The sequence below is a fragment of the Haliotis cracherodii genome, unplaced genomic scaffold, assembly GCF_022045235.1.
Source record: "Haliotis cracherodii isolate W230 unplaced genomic scaffold, xgHalCrac1.p SCAF_12, whole genome shotgun sequence".
NCBI lineage: Eukaryota > Metazoa > Mollusca > Gastropoda > Lepetellida > Haliotidae > Haliotis > Haliotis cracherodii.
In genome coordinates, this window is record NW_027266267.1 from 7199694 (window position 1) to 7213205 (window position 13512).

The window sequence follows — 13512 nt, forward strand, 5'->3', positions numbered from 1 at the left end:
CAATATTCCAGCAATATCACGGCGGGGGACACCAGAAAGTGGCTTCACACATTGTACCCATGTCGGGAATTGAACCCAGGTCTCCGGCGTCACGAGCGAACGTTTTAACCACTAGGCTAAAAGATCGCCCCTATTAGGTTCCAGAGGTCGCCTAATTCGCAGTGTAGAGTTACGTCTCTTTGGCGTGCCCGAAGCCTACGATCGTGGTTTCAAATGGTATGATTTACTACATCAATTTAAGGGAATCTCAAGCTCAATGGGAGACCAAATGTGGGTCGTGAGGGGCGATTTCATTGATCGGTGGTGTATGTGTGTATGACAGTGTCTGTGTGCGTGTAAAGATACGTTGCCAACACGTGTAGATTTGGCACTTAATGCAGTTAGTTCATCTGTGTGTGTGTGTGTGTGTGCGTGCGTGCGTACGTGCGTGTGTGTGTGTGACTGCGAGTCTTTGTGGCTCTGTGTGTATGTCAGTGTGTGTTTGTCGTCGTGGGTGTTCGCGTGTACGCCCGTGTGTATGAAGTGTGTAAAGTTGTTGTAGTTATACCTCTGACCGCATTAACTTTAATACCAATAAAAATATGTACATCTTGGTGGTACTCACGTTTTTAAGCGTTAGATGGGCATGTCCAGTCATGTAATTACACCTTTGAAATAAAACTTGTTTATGTGCGAAACTAGTAAATGATTTTTATGCCATAGGGCGTGGAACGTTGCTCAGAATAACAACATCTGGTTTGTCTGGGCAGTATCTGAAGCCGGAATAAAGCTAACTAACACACACACAGACACAGACACAGACACAGACACAGACAGACACAGACACACACACACACACACACACACACACACACGAACACAGAAACACGCACAGAAACACAGAAACACATACACGAACTCAGGAAGACACACACGAATACACACACGCACACATACATGATCTCACGAACGAAAACACGAACGAACACAAACACACACATACATACACACGAACACAGAAACACACACACGTACTCAGGAACACACACACACGAACACAGAAACACACACAAACGAACTCAGGAATACACACGAATACACACACGAACACATACATGAATTCACGAGCGAACACAAACACAAACACACACGCGCACACACATACACACACACACACGCAAAATCAGAACACACACACGAATACACACACGAACACATACATGATCTCACGAACGAAAACACACGCACACGCATGTACTGTCGCTCTGAGAACAACTAACATGTTTGCTTGTTTGTTTAACAGCTGCACGTGCTGGGATGCATAATGAAGTGGCTACATTCAGCATATTCTGAACTGCTTAAAAGTTATTTGTATTGATGCTCATGTAAGGCTATCAGCAGCGATAACACCAATGAAACTTGTTCCTCTCTCCAAAAGTGTTTAGCATATAATTTCATTATCCATTCATTGAACTTAATCAAGGGTATTTCGCTGGGTGTATCCCGACAGGAAAATACTTTATCTCAGAGGAAACTTGTTTAAATAGGTTTCACAAGTGTCGCATGTTCGTTTAGCTGATGTACAGGTCATAAACAGCCCTCATGAACAGATGGAAGTGGTGTGCACTTACCTGTAAGTAATCAAAAGTCGTATTTGTAATTCTCCACACTGAAACAATCGACTGTAAATTGGTATGGAGCTTTATCAAGTTACATTTACCAGTTCCATACTTTATACATCTGGTGTACAGAAGACGTTCAAGTCTCCTCTTTGTTGGCAGATCAGTGATGTTGTAAACCTTGTTTAAAAAGTTCTCTTGTCTCATTAACAATGATTATCTTTCACAGAGGCAGAATGTCAAGTTCCCCTCTGATGTTATACACTGCTGCATTTATTATCGCTGTGAGTGGACAAGGTCAGTACCTGTTATCATCATTATACTTGTATTAATGTTCATGTGGTGTGTTCAAAGTGTAAAGGGAATTATGAAAACATAACCAGCTATTGCTCATTTGATCCATAATATGTGTAATACAATAGTTTTACACAACCGCGAGTAGATAGTGAATTCGTTTATGCTTCGGGGAGGAGGGAAGGTTTAAAACTGGTAGTCTAGATCACGTACCTCGTGTACCCCTCTGGTACAATCAAACTGACGCTATTTACTGACAATGGTACAATAGAAAAGACAATCATTATTTTCCAGATCCGGATTCCCCACTTCTGATCGTCTCACAGCCAACGTGTGCAACAGACGGAGAACGGTTTACTCTGTCATGTGAAGACAGCGGAGGTGACATAACAACAGCGCGATGGTATCGAAACTGCACTGAAGTGTTCCAAACAAGCCATAAACAACCCAACAAGACACTCAACGGTGGAACGTTTGACAGAATTATTGCTGGACGTATTACTGTGGATGCAAACTTAACAAGACATAACATCATGCTCGAAGTCAACTCTACTCTTGATAAAGGATCTCAATGGTCATGTAGGAACGAACAAAAGTCAAGTAATGAATTGACTGTTTCCTTCTTTGCAAACTGTACTGGTAAGTGGATGAGTGAGTCACGTGTGTTTAACGCCTCTGTACAGTGTAGTTCTGTCATAACACGGCGTCAGTTTGGTGTGGGAGAAAAGTACTGGTAAGTAATGGATCATCTGGATAAAATTCGACAAGAGTTTCTACTGCAACAGAGCTATATTTGTTTCTCCTCCTCCTCAACCCTCACTTTGAAGTCGAATAAAACTGAAAATACATTCCACAAACAAATACACTTCTCATTACACAAATTGGGTACATCGTAAATATCGCTATATTGGGACATCATATTAAATCACCATTCACGTCAATATTTCGTTTTGATTTGAAATCTAAATATCGTATATTTCCTCGCAAATGACTGTTTGCTTCTTCACAAACCATGTCAATGAATGGAGGATCACGTGAATATAATACGCAAGTGTTTCCTTACGTTAAATCTCACATTTTCTCTCTTATACATATATACTGAATATTTTGAAGTTTACAGACGAATGATGTCAGCCCCATCTAACATCATATCAAATTCGATATGACGTCATTCATTGTCCATGACATCACAAATTGATAACATTAACTCTTTTAACAATAAGTTGCTTTCAGTGAAGTTCTCTGAAGGTTTAACATTTCATTCGCTTTTCTTCATTTTCTTTCTTTAAATATTAATAAATGATATACAGATTAACAAACTCGCACTTGGAACTACGGAGTATTTGTCGCTGATTTGTTATTCTGTAATTAATGGGCGGAAAATTAAATTACATTCAGAAAACCAACACTTGAAGTTATTGCGAAATGTAGTACGTCATCATCGATTTCATCTAATCACCATGATAGGTTTGAGGAACAGAGTATTCATCCACAACTCTCGTTCCAATCGACTACGTGCAAATGAATTTTGGTATTCCAATGTCCAAAATATAGTTTACTGGATAATATAGAAAGATAATATTTTTTTCATAAATATAAGAATGTTCATGACCCTAAATATTTCTTAATACTTTTGTATATATTATTTAAGAATTTGCGACACTTCTTTTTAAGTCGCAAATATAAGGGGTGGTGAATCGTCCCTGTGTGTTAGGTAGGGAGAATTTCCGTTTCAAGCTTTTATATTTTTAGTGAAATAATCTATTTTTCCGATAGACGACTACACAAAAAGTATATGATAAATTGGATATTCCAGGTGATTCGTGAAGTACCAAGTTTCTCTCATATCGTGATGGGGAAAAGGGGATACTTTCACGCGTAGCAACGTCACTCGTGAAAATATCTCCTTTACCCACGTCATTCGATGAGAGAAACGTGATATTTCCTTCGACACATGAAATAGACTGTATATAGTAAGTTTATTTTATACGAGATATAGCCAGCGACTTTTCAATTGAGCACGATAATGGGCACTTGTTCGCGGATTATAAAAGTCGTTTGAGCGTTGGTGTTACCGCATACACACTGAGCTAAAGCCAAATCGCCATAGGTATAAACCTATCCACAGAAACATTCACCTTATTCCATCCTGTCATAACATGTATGTATGTTTTAATTAGTGACCTACTTTCTCAAAGTGGGTGCATCATGTCAGTGCAGCAGTTTGCAATATTCCAAATAATGTTTGAAAATGATGCGTTTCTAGTGGACCAAAGGCCGCCATATTCATATGTTTTTCACGTATATTAGGTATGACTTAAACGAAAGACTGTTTCGAAATAGCTGCGGAATTCCATGGGAAACATAAGATTGAACTGAGAGTTTGGAAAATTGGCAAAATTCAGAGTGTACAACTGCATGCATCTTCACATAATATACACGGCTTATTGACATAGCTCTATTCACCATAACAATGCTATTAAATGTAATTGTGTTTTTCAGACAGCAGTGACAGCCCAAGCACCATTCCCATGACAACAAGTCAAACAACTTCAGAGACCAGTAAGTGTTTCTGTTTATATTATGTTATATACATTTAAGTCCGATACATTGGTCTTAAAAACTGAATTCAAAACATGACACACGGATAGCTATATTTACGGCATGTTTATTCATATAGTAACATTATTACATTTTAGATGGAGGCTGCGGCCTTTTAAAGTTAGACGATAACAGACTTGGGCGTTACGAATCACTCAACACCATAAAAGAATCTGTCAAGATCCGGGGTAGAATTGCCTTTCAGCATCACATGTTTGTTGTAAAAGGCGACTATGCTTGTTGCAAGAGGTGGCTAACGGGACGGGTGGTTCGGTTCATTGACTTGGTTGATGCATGTCATCGTATCCCAATTTCGAGGATCGATGCTCATGATGTTGATCACTGGATTGTTAGGTCCGTACTCCATTATTTACAGACCGCAGTTAGAGAGCTGGAATATTGCTGAGTGCGGCGTTAAACAAACAAACAACCATGACGTCATACAAGAGTGACCTCCCCTCAAATTGTCTCCCTTTATCGTAAGTGTCTGGCCCGTACACAAATTGTTGACGTCCTTTTTACGTTAGTTTCACATTGACAAGGCAAAATAATGACAGATGGTCATTTAGGGAGTGAACATCACTTCCTGCCATTTGTTCTTCTCTCGAAAATGTTTCGTCGTTAACTGTAAGTTTCTCATTTAGCTCGTCAATCGAGACTGTTCGTTTTGATAAGCGGCATTTTGGTTACTTGTAAAACGTGTATTATTTCGCTTCCAACAGCAGTCACGTAGTTTTCAAGAATATGTTTTGCTAAAGTTGATCTTGTGTATAATCATATCAAAATGTATGATAAGAATTTTCGTGACCCTAAATATTTCTTAATACTTTTGTATATATTATTTAAGAATTTGCGACACTTCTTTTTAAGTCGCAAATATAAGGGGTGGTGAACCGTCCCTGTGTGTTAGGTAGGGAGAAGTTCCGTTTCAAGCTTTTATATTTTTAGTGAAATAATCTATTTTTCCGATAGACGACTACACAAAAAGTATATGATAAATTGGATATTCCAGGTGTCTCGTGAAGTACCAAGTATCTCTCATCTCGTGACGGGGAAAAGGGAATACGTGCACTCGTAGCAACGTCACTCGTGAAAATATCTCACGTCATTCGATGAGAAAAACGTAATATTTCCTTCGACACATGAAATAGACTGTATATAGTAAGTTTATTTTATACGAGATATAGCCAGCGACCTTTTCAATTGGGCACAATAATGGGCACTTGTTCGCGGATTATAAAAGTCGTTTGAGCGTTGGTGTTACCGCATACACACTGAGCTAAAACCAAATCGCCATAGGTTTAATCCTATCCACAGAAACATTCACCTTATTCCATCCTGTCATAACATGTATGTATGTTTTAATTAGTGACCTACTTTCTCAAAGTGGGTGCATCATGTCAGTGCAGCAGTTTGCAATATTCCAAATAATGTTTGAAAATGATGCGTTTCTAGTGGACCAAAGGCCGCCATATTCATATGTTTTTCACGTATATTAGGTATGACTTAAACGAAAGACTGTTTCGAAATAGCTGGGGAATTCCATGGGAAACATAAGATTGAACTGAGAGTTTGGAAAATTGGCAAAATTCAGAGTGTACAACTGCATGCATCTTCACATAATATACACGGCTTATTGACATAGCTCTATTCACCATAACAATGCTATTAAATGTAATTGTGTTTTTCAGACAGCAGTGACAGCCCAAGCACCATTCCCATGACAACAAGTCAAACAACTTCAGAGACCAGTAAGTGTTTCTGTTTATATTATGTTATATACATTTAAGTCCGATACATTGGTCTGAGTAACTGAATTCAAAACATGACACACGGATAGCTATATTTACGGCATGTTTATTCATATAGTAACATTATTACATTTTAGATGGAGGCTGCGGCCTTTTAAAGTTAGACGATAACAGACTTGGGCGTTACGAATCGCTCTACACCATAAAAGAATCCCGTCAAGATCCGGGGTAGAATTGCCCTTCAGCAACACATGCTTGTTGTAAAAGGCGACTATGCTTGTTGCAAGAGGTGGCTAACGGGACGGGTGGTTCGGTTCATTGACTTGGTTGATACATGTCATCGTATCCCAATTTCGAGGATTGATGCTCATGATGTTGATCACTGGATTGTTAGGTCCGTACTCCATTAGTTACAGACCGCAGTTACAGAGCTGGAATATTGCTGAGTGCGGCGTTAAACAAACAAACAAACAAACATGACGTCATACAAGAGTGACCTCCTCTCAAATTGTCTCCCTTTATCGTAAGTGTCTGGCCCGTACACAAATTGTTGACGTCCTTTTTACGTTAGTTTCACATTGACAAGGCATTGACAGATGGTCATTTAGGGAGTGAACATCACTTCCTGCCATTTGTTCTTCTCTCGAAAATGTTTCGTCGTTAACTGTAAGTTTCTCATTTAGCACGTCAATCGAGACTGTTCGTTTTGATAAGCGCCATTTTGGTTACTTGTAAAACGTGTATTATTTCGCTTCCGACAGCAGTCACGTAGTTTTCAAGAATATGTTTTGCTAAAGTTGATCTTGTGTATAATCATATCAAAATGTATGATAAGAATTTTCGTGACCCTAAATATTTCTTAATACTTTTGTATATATTATTTAAGAATTTGCGACACTTCTTTTTAAGTCCCAAATATAAGGGATTGTAAACAGTCCCTGTGTGTTAGGTAGGGAGAATTTCCGTTTCAAGCTTTTATATTTTTAGTGAAATAATCTATTTTTCCGATAGACGACTACACAAAAAGTATATGATAAATTGGATATTCCAGGTGTCTCGTGAAGTACCAAGTATCTCTCATCTTGTGACGGGGAAAAGGGGATACTTTCACTCGTAGCAACGTCACTCGTGAAAATATCTCCTTTACCCACGTCATTCGATGAGAGAAACGTGATATTTCCTTCGACACATGAAATATACTGTATATAGTAAGTTTATTTTATACGAGATATAGCCAGCGACTTTTCAATTGAGCACGATAATGGGCACTTGTTCGCAGATTATAAAAGTCGTTTGAGCGTTGGTGTTACTGCATACGCACTGAGCTAAAACCAAATCGCCATAGGTTTAAACCTATCCACAGAAACATTCACCTTATTCCATCCTGTCCTAACATGTATGTATGTTTTAATTGGTGACCTACTTTCTCAAAGTGGGTGCATCATGTCAGTGCAGCAGTTTGCAATATTCCAAATAATGTTTGAAAATGATGCGTTTCTAGTGGACCAAAGGCCGCCATATTCATATGTCTTCACGTATATTAGGTATGACTTTAATGAAAGACTGTTTCGAAATAGCTGGGGAATTCCATGGGAAACATAAGATTGAACTGAGAGTTTGGAAAATTGGCAAAATTCAGAGTGTACAACTGCATGCATCTTCACATAATATACACGGCTTATTGACATAGCTCTATTCACCATAACAATGCTATTAAATGTAATTGTGTTTTTCAGAGAGCAGTGACAGCCCAAGCACCATTCCCATGACAACAAGTCAAGCAACTTCAGAGACCAGTAAGTGTTTCTGTTTATATTATGTTATATACATTTAAGTCCGATACATTGGTCTGAGTAACTGAATTCAAAACATGACACACGGATAGCTATATTTACGGCATGTTTATTCATATAGTAACATTATTACATTTTAGATGGAGGCTGCGGCCTTTTAAAGTTAGACGATAACAGACTTGGGCGTTACGAATCGTTCTACACCATAAAAGAATCCCGTCAAGATCCGGGGTAGAATTGCCCTTCAGCAACACATGCTTGTTGTAAAAGGCGACTATGCTTGTTGCAAGAGGTGGCTAACGGGTCGGGTGATTAGGCTCGTTGATGCATGTCATCGTATCCCAATTTCGAGGATCGATGCTCATGATGTTGATCACTTGATTGTTAGGTCCGTACTCGATTATTTACAGACCGCAGTTACAGAGCTGGAATATTGCTGAGTGCGGCGTTAAACAAACAAACAACCATGACGTCATACAAGAGTGACCTACCCTCAAATTGTCTCCCATTATCGTAAGTGTCTGGCCCGTACACAAATTGTTGACGTCCTTTTTACGTTAGTTTCACATTGACAAGGCAAATAATGACAGATGGTAATTTAGGGAGTGAACATCACTTCCTGCCATTTGTTCTTCTCTCGAAAATGTTTCGTCGTTAACTGTAAGTTTCTCATTTAGCTCTTCAATCGAGACTGTTCGTTTTGATAAGCGCCATTTTGGTTACTTGTAAAACGTGTATTATTTCGCTTCCAACAACAGTCTCGTAGTTTTCAAGAATATGTTGTGCCAAAGTTGATCTGGTATATAATCATATCAAAATGTATGATAAGAATTTTCGTGACCCTAAATATTTCTTAATACTTTTGTATATATTATTTAAGAATTTGCGACACTTCTTTTTAAGTCGCAAATATAAGGGGTGGTGAACCATCCCTGTGTGTTAGGTAGGGAGAATTTCCGTTTCAAGCTTTTATATATTTAGTGAAATAATCTATTTTTCCGATAGACAACTACACAAAAAGTATATGATAAATTGGATATTCCAGGTGTCTCGTGAAGTACCAAGTATCTCTCATCTCGTGACGGGGAAAAGGGAATACGTGCACTCGTAGCAACGTCACTCGTGAAAATATCTCACGTCATTCGATGAGAAAAACTTGATATTTCCTTCGACACATAAAATAGACTGTATATAGTAAGTTTATTTTATACGAGATATAGCCAGCGACCTTTTCAATTGGGCACAATAATGGGCACTTGTTCGCGGATTATAAAAGTCGTTTGAGCGTTGGTGTTACCGCATACACACTGAGCTAAAACCAAATCGCCATAGGTTTAAACCTATCCACAGAAACATTCACCTTATTCCATCCTGTCATAACATGTATGTATGTTTTAATTAGTGACCTACTTTCTCAAAGTGGGTGCATCAGGTCAGTGCAGCAGCTTGCAATATTCCAAATAATGTTTTAAAAATGATGCTTTTCTAGTGGACCAAAGGCCAAAGGCAAAGACTTGTAACAACAAGTTCTATCTGTACCATCTTTTGATGTATTTTGGGATGACGCGACCGAAGATCCAACCATCGACCTTCCGGTCTCTGGGCAGACACTCTATCCACAAGAACACGGAGCATGGCATGGTTTTACATCGTGTTGTTAGCATTCTCCAACTGGTGGCACGTGTGGTCCAGTCCTCTAAGGCGCTGCGATTTGCTGTGCAGAGTTGCGTTCTCTGGGCACGCCAGAAACCTATGATTGTTGGTTCGAATCCCGATTCGCCCAGTTTATGTTTCTAGGTTTGTCAGCACCATACCCGTGCTCGTGGGTTTCACCGAAGTGGTAAACGTCTGAGACCTGCATCACTTCGGGCTTTCCTCCCACATTAAGCTGGCACGCCCTGATATAACTGGAATACTATTAAAAGCGGCGTTAAACCCAACTCACTCACTCATTCTCTAACTTGTTTTTAATGTAATTCTGTAATATGTTACTGTTTGTTTTACTGCCCTTTGCTGACATGATTTCATTTAAGTTACAATATGGCTGAGATACTGCCGATGTAGCGCTAAGTTTTAAATCAGTCACGAATATAATTGTACTGTTTTGTTTTATAGAGTTCTTACTGCTTGTTACTATCGGCCCAGTGGGTTGTCTGGCGTTCATCATCTGTGTAGCAGTGACGGTGGGCGTTGTCTGTGTCAGGAGAATGACCGGTATATTTAACTGATCATTTCCTTTGTTGTAACAAACAGAATAACGTATAAAAACGTAAGAAAGTTCGCCGGAGGTCAGATTATCTTTTTATACTCTCTTCCCAGAAGATCTAATGGAGGGCCCGAGAGATGGAAGGCCATATATACATAATAAAGACATGGAATCTTATTGTAGTGTTAAATATACAGGTTGCTATTGAAAACATGACCACATATTTATCCAGATCAATGTCAGGTATTCCTGAAGTCAGCAGTACCAGGCCTTTACATCAATAACCTTATGTTACAACCTTATGCTGATCATATACCGTTATGTTACAGGTGGACGGGCCAGTGGTAAACAGATGTAAGCAGAGGTCCAGATTACTTTTTGAGCAATTGAGTTTTAACTCTGAGTTTTCTATTTTAGTTGGGTTATTACATTTTTCATTGGTTAACCAATATTTCTTCAATCATCTGTTCATCAATCTATTGGGGTTATTTCCCCAAATGAGTGAACATTTTAAGATTTAAAAAAATGAAATAATGTATATAACTGTTCTAAATAAATAGGCTTGACTCGTAATTATGTTTCGAGTAATGTTAGCTCGTAATTGTGTTTCGGAAATTAGCTCCTTTGTACGCATGCTGAAATAGCTTCACTGGGAATTTACGTTTATATACATTTTTGCATTTACTGCATCCGTTTCTGAACGCAAGTTAATTAAAAGAGATTGAACTTGAATGAATCGACCGTCTCCGTGGTCTAGTGGTAGAGCGTCCGTCCTTGTCAGTAGAGAAGTCATTCATATCTATATTTTCCTCCATTGAAATGGAGCCTTGATTGTTTAATTATTTATTATTGGTAACGTGCATGCATAGTGAACGTGATAGCTCAGATTGCGATTCACACTGTCACGTCAGTATCTGGTCTCGGAAACGTATCCGTTTGGATACTGATGTAATAGGGCACACAGATGGCCAAGCTGTTTAATGCGCCACAATTCACCGTGCAGATGTGGGTCGTTTTGGCATGCCAAACACCTTGAATCGTTGATTCGAATTCAGATACGACCCGATGATGCTTCTATTTCTGTAAGTGTGCACGTTGCTTCACCGAAGTGATAAACGTCTGAGATCTGCATCACTTCGGGCTTTCCTCACACATTAAGCTGACACGCCGCGATATAACTGGGAAACTGTTCAATGCGGCGTTAAACCCAACTCACTCCCTCACTCCTCCCACCTTAAGCTGACACCCCGTCAGAAAACTGAAACACTGTACATAGCGGTATTAAACACAACTCACTCACGAATATATTATGCTATACTCGCTATCATCGAGTTCCTGTGACTCGTTTCTACATTTGCATGTCACACTTCTTTTACGGTAATGTTCCTTTGAAGTGACATCAGTTCTTCGTCATTAAAGCATCAATATGGACCACTGCATGTGGTGATGTACCTGTATGGTGCGGTGAAGTTTTGTTTGTGTATTTCTAGGAAGCATGAAGAAGGCCCAGAAGACCAGGGAACGGGTCCACCTGCAAATGGTATGATTTATAACATCAATTCATGAAGATCTCAACCCCATGGGACCTGAGGTAGAATCTGTCCCTGGTTACCCATATTGCTAGTTGTAAGAGGCGACCCCCGGGAACCCAGGATCAACGTATGCTGGCCGTTAAACAAAATACACACATACATACAAGACATCGCTTTTCATTCTTTAGGACAGACCATGTATCATCTTGACAAACGTTCTTCTTCTGACACAGTAATGCCATTTCATTGAAGTAAGTTTGGAAGAGAGGTACCCTCAAGGTATGCAACATGCCAATTGACACTTGAAGTTGCTCATAACATCAATCACTGGTTTGTCCCTTTGAAACACGGTTATTTAGAAAATTGCTGAGTGCGAGTTTAACAACAACAAAAACAAACAAACAAACAAACAGACAAACAAATAAGCAATTGCCTGAAGCTCGTACGGAATAATGCCATGTCTGTTTCAGCTGTGAGTCTCAATGTATACACCTACTGCGACAGTGTTGGTGGGACCCCATATAGGAAAGAAACTGCAGGTAGTGTAATGATCATGATCATGTTGTTATTTCCTCCTTGGGTGGGGGTTGGGGTGTGAACGGGTGGCCCACTCGTCTTAGGCGCCGCGATTAGCTGTGCAGAGTTGCGTTTCTGTGCCAGAAACCTATCATTGTGGGTTCGAATCCGGGTTCGCCCCAAGTATGTTTCTAGGTTTGTCAACCTGCATCACTTCGGGCTTTCCTCCCACATTATGCTGAAACGCCGCGATATAACTGGAATACTGTTAAAAGCGGCGTTAAAACCAACTCACTCACTCTCTAACTATTTCCTCTTGGTGGACAATCTGTATGCGGGGAATGAACCGTTCAACCACATACCTGCTCTGTCGCTTTGGTTCTTGAAATACCCGGCAATGCACTTGACAGTGACCTCTCAATCAGTAATTACGAATCAGCGGACAGGTACTTACATCAATACTCTTATGTTACTAACTAATGCTAATCATACCGTTATGTTACAGGTAGACGTGGCAGTGGTAAAGAGATGTAAGTTCTTTTTGGATGAATCACTGACATTATAAACCTTCCATGACCTCATCATATTGTGTTCACCAATGTGTTCTCCTTGTCAATAAAACAAGTCGAGTTAATGTCACATCATTTATATGTGTATTTCCACATTTGGAATGAGTGTGAGTGAGTGAGTGAGTGAGTGAGTGAGTGAGTGAGTGAGTATGGTTTAACACTGCTTTGAGCAATATTCCAGCAATATCACGGCGGGGGACACCAGAAATTGGCTCCACACATTGTGCACATGTCGGGAATTAAACGGCGCAACGAGCGAACAATTTAACCACTAGGCTACAATACCGCCCCTACACTACAAGGCTTCAGAGGTCGCCTAATTCGCAGTGTAGAGTTACGTCTCTTTGGAGTGCCAGAAGCCTACGATCGTGGGTTCGGATCTAGAATCGCCAACATCATGTTTCTAAGTTTGTCAGTGTCATACCTGTGCTCGTGGGTTGACGTCTTAGATATGCACTGTTCAAAGCGACGTTAAACCCATCTCACTCACTCACTGTATAAGATTGTTCGGTTACATTGTTGTCAAACCAACATGCTTTAACATCTGCATGCTATATCTCTGTTAGGGTAAGGTATTCTCCTTTGATGAGTGCTATATAGTTCTTTTCATCATCGATAAAACATAAACGTAATGCATTGTATATACAGTAAA

The 13512-nt window shown here is 39.6% G+C and overlaps 1 protein-coding gene across 1 annotated transcript in view; it reads left to right on the forward strand.

Moving 5' to 3' along the window:
• LOC139456957 (uncharacterized) overlaps positions 1 to 13512 on the forward strand; it is a 59941-nt gene that overhangs the window by 24701 nt on the left and 21728 nt on the right. Inside the window, exons 7-17 of the mRNA XM_071238423.1 lie at positions 1555 to 1612; positions 1828 to 1895; positions 2187 to 2531; positions 4395 to 4454; positions 6185 to 6244; positions 7981 to 8040; positions 10153 to 10251; positions 10573 to 10597; positions 11734 to 11783; positions 12246 to 12314; positions 12797 to 12821. Of these exons, the coding sequence (XP_071094524.1) occupies positions 1555 to 1612; positions 1828 to 1895; positions 2187 to 2531; positions 4395 to 4454; positions 6185 to 6244; positions 7981 to 8040; positions 10153 to 10251; positions 10573 to 10597; positions 11734 to 11783; positions 12246 to 12314; positions 12797 to 12821 (919 nt within the window). The remainder of the gene's footprint in view (positions 1 to 1554; positions 1613 to 1827; positions 1896 to 2186; positions 2532 to 4394; positions 4455 to 6184; positions 6245 to 7980; positions 8041 to 10152; positions 10252 to 10572; positions 10598 to 11733; positions 11784 to 12245; positions 12315 to 12796; positions 12822 to 13512) is intronic.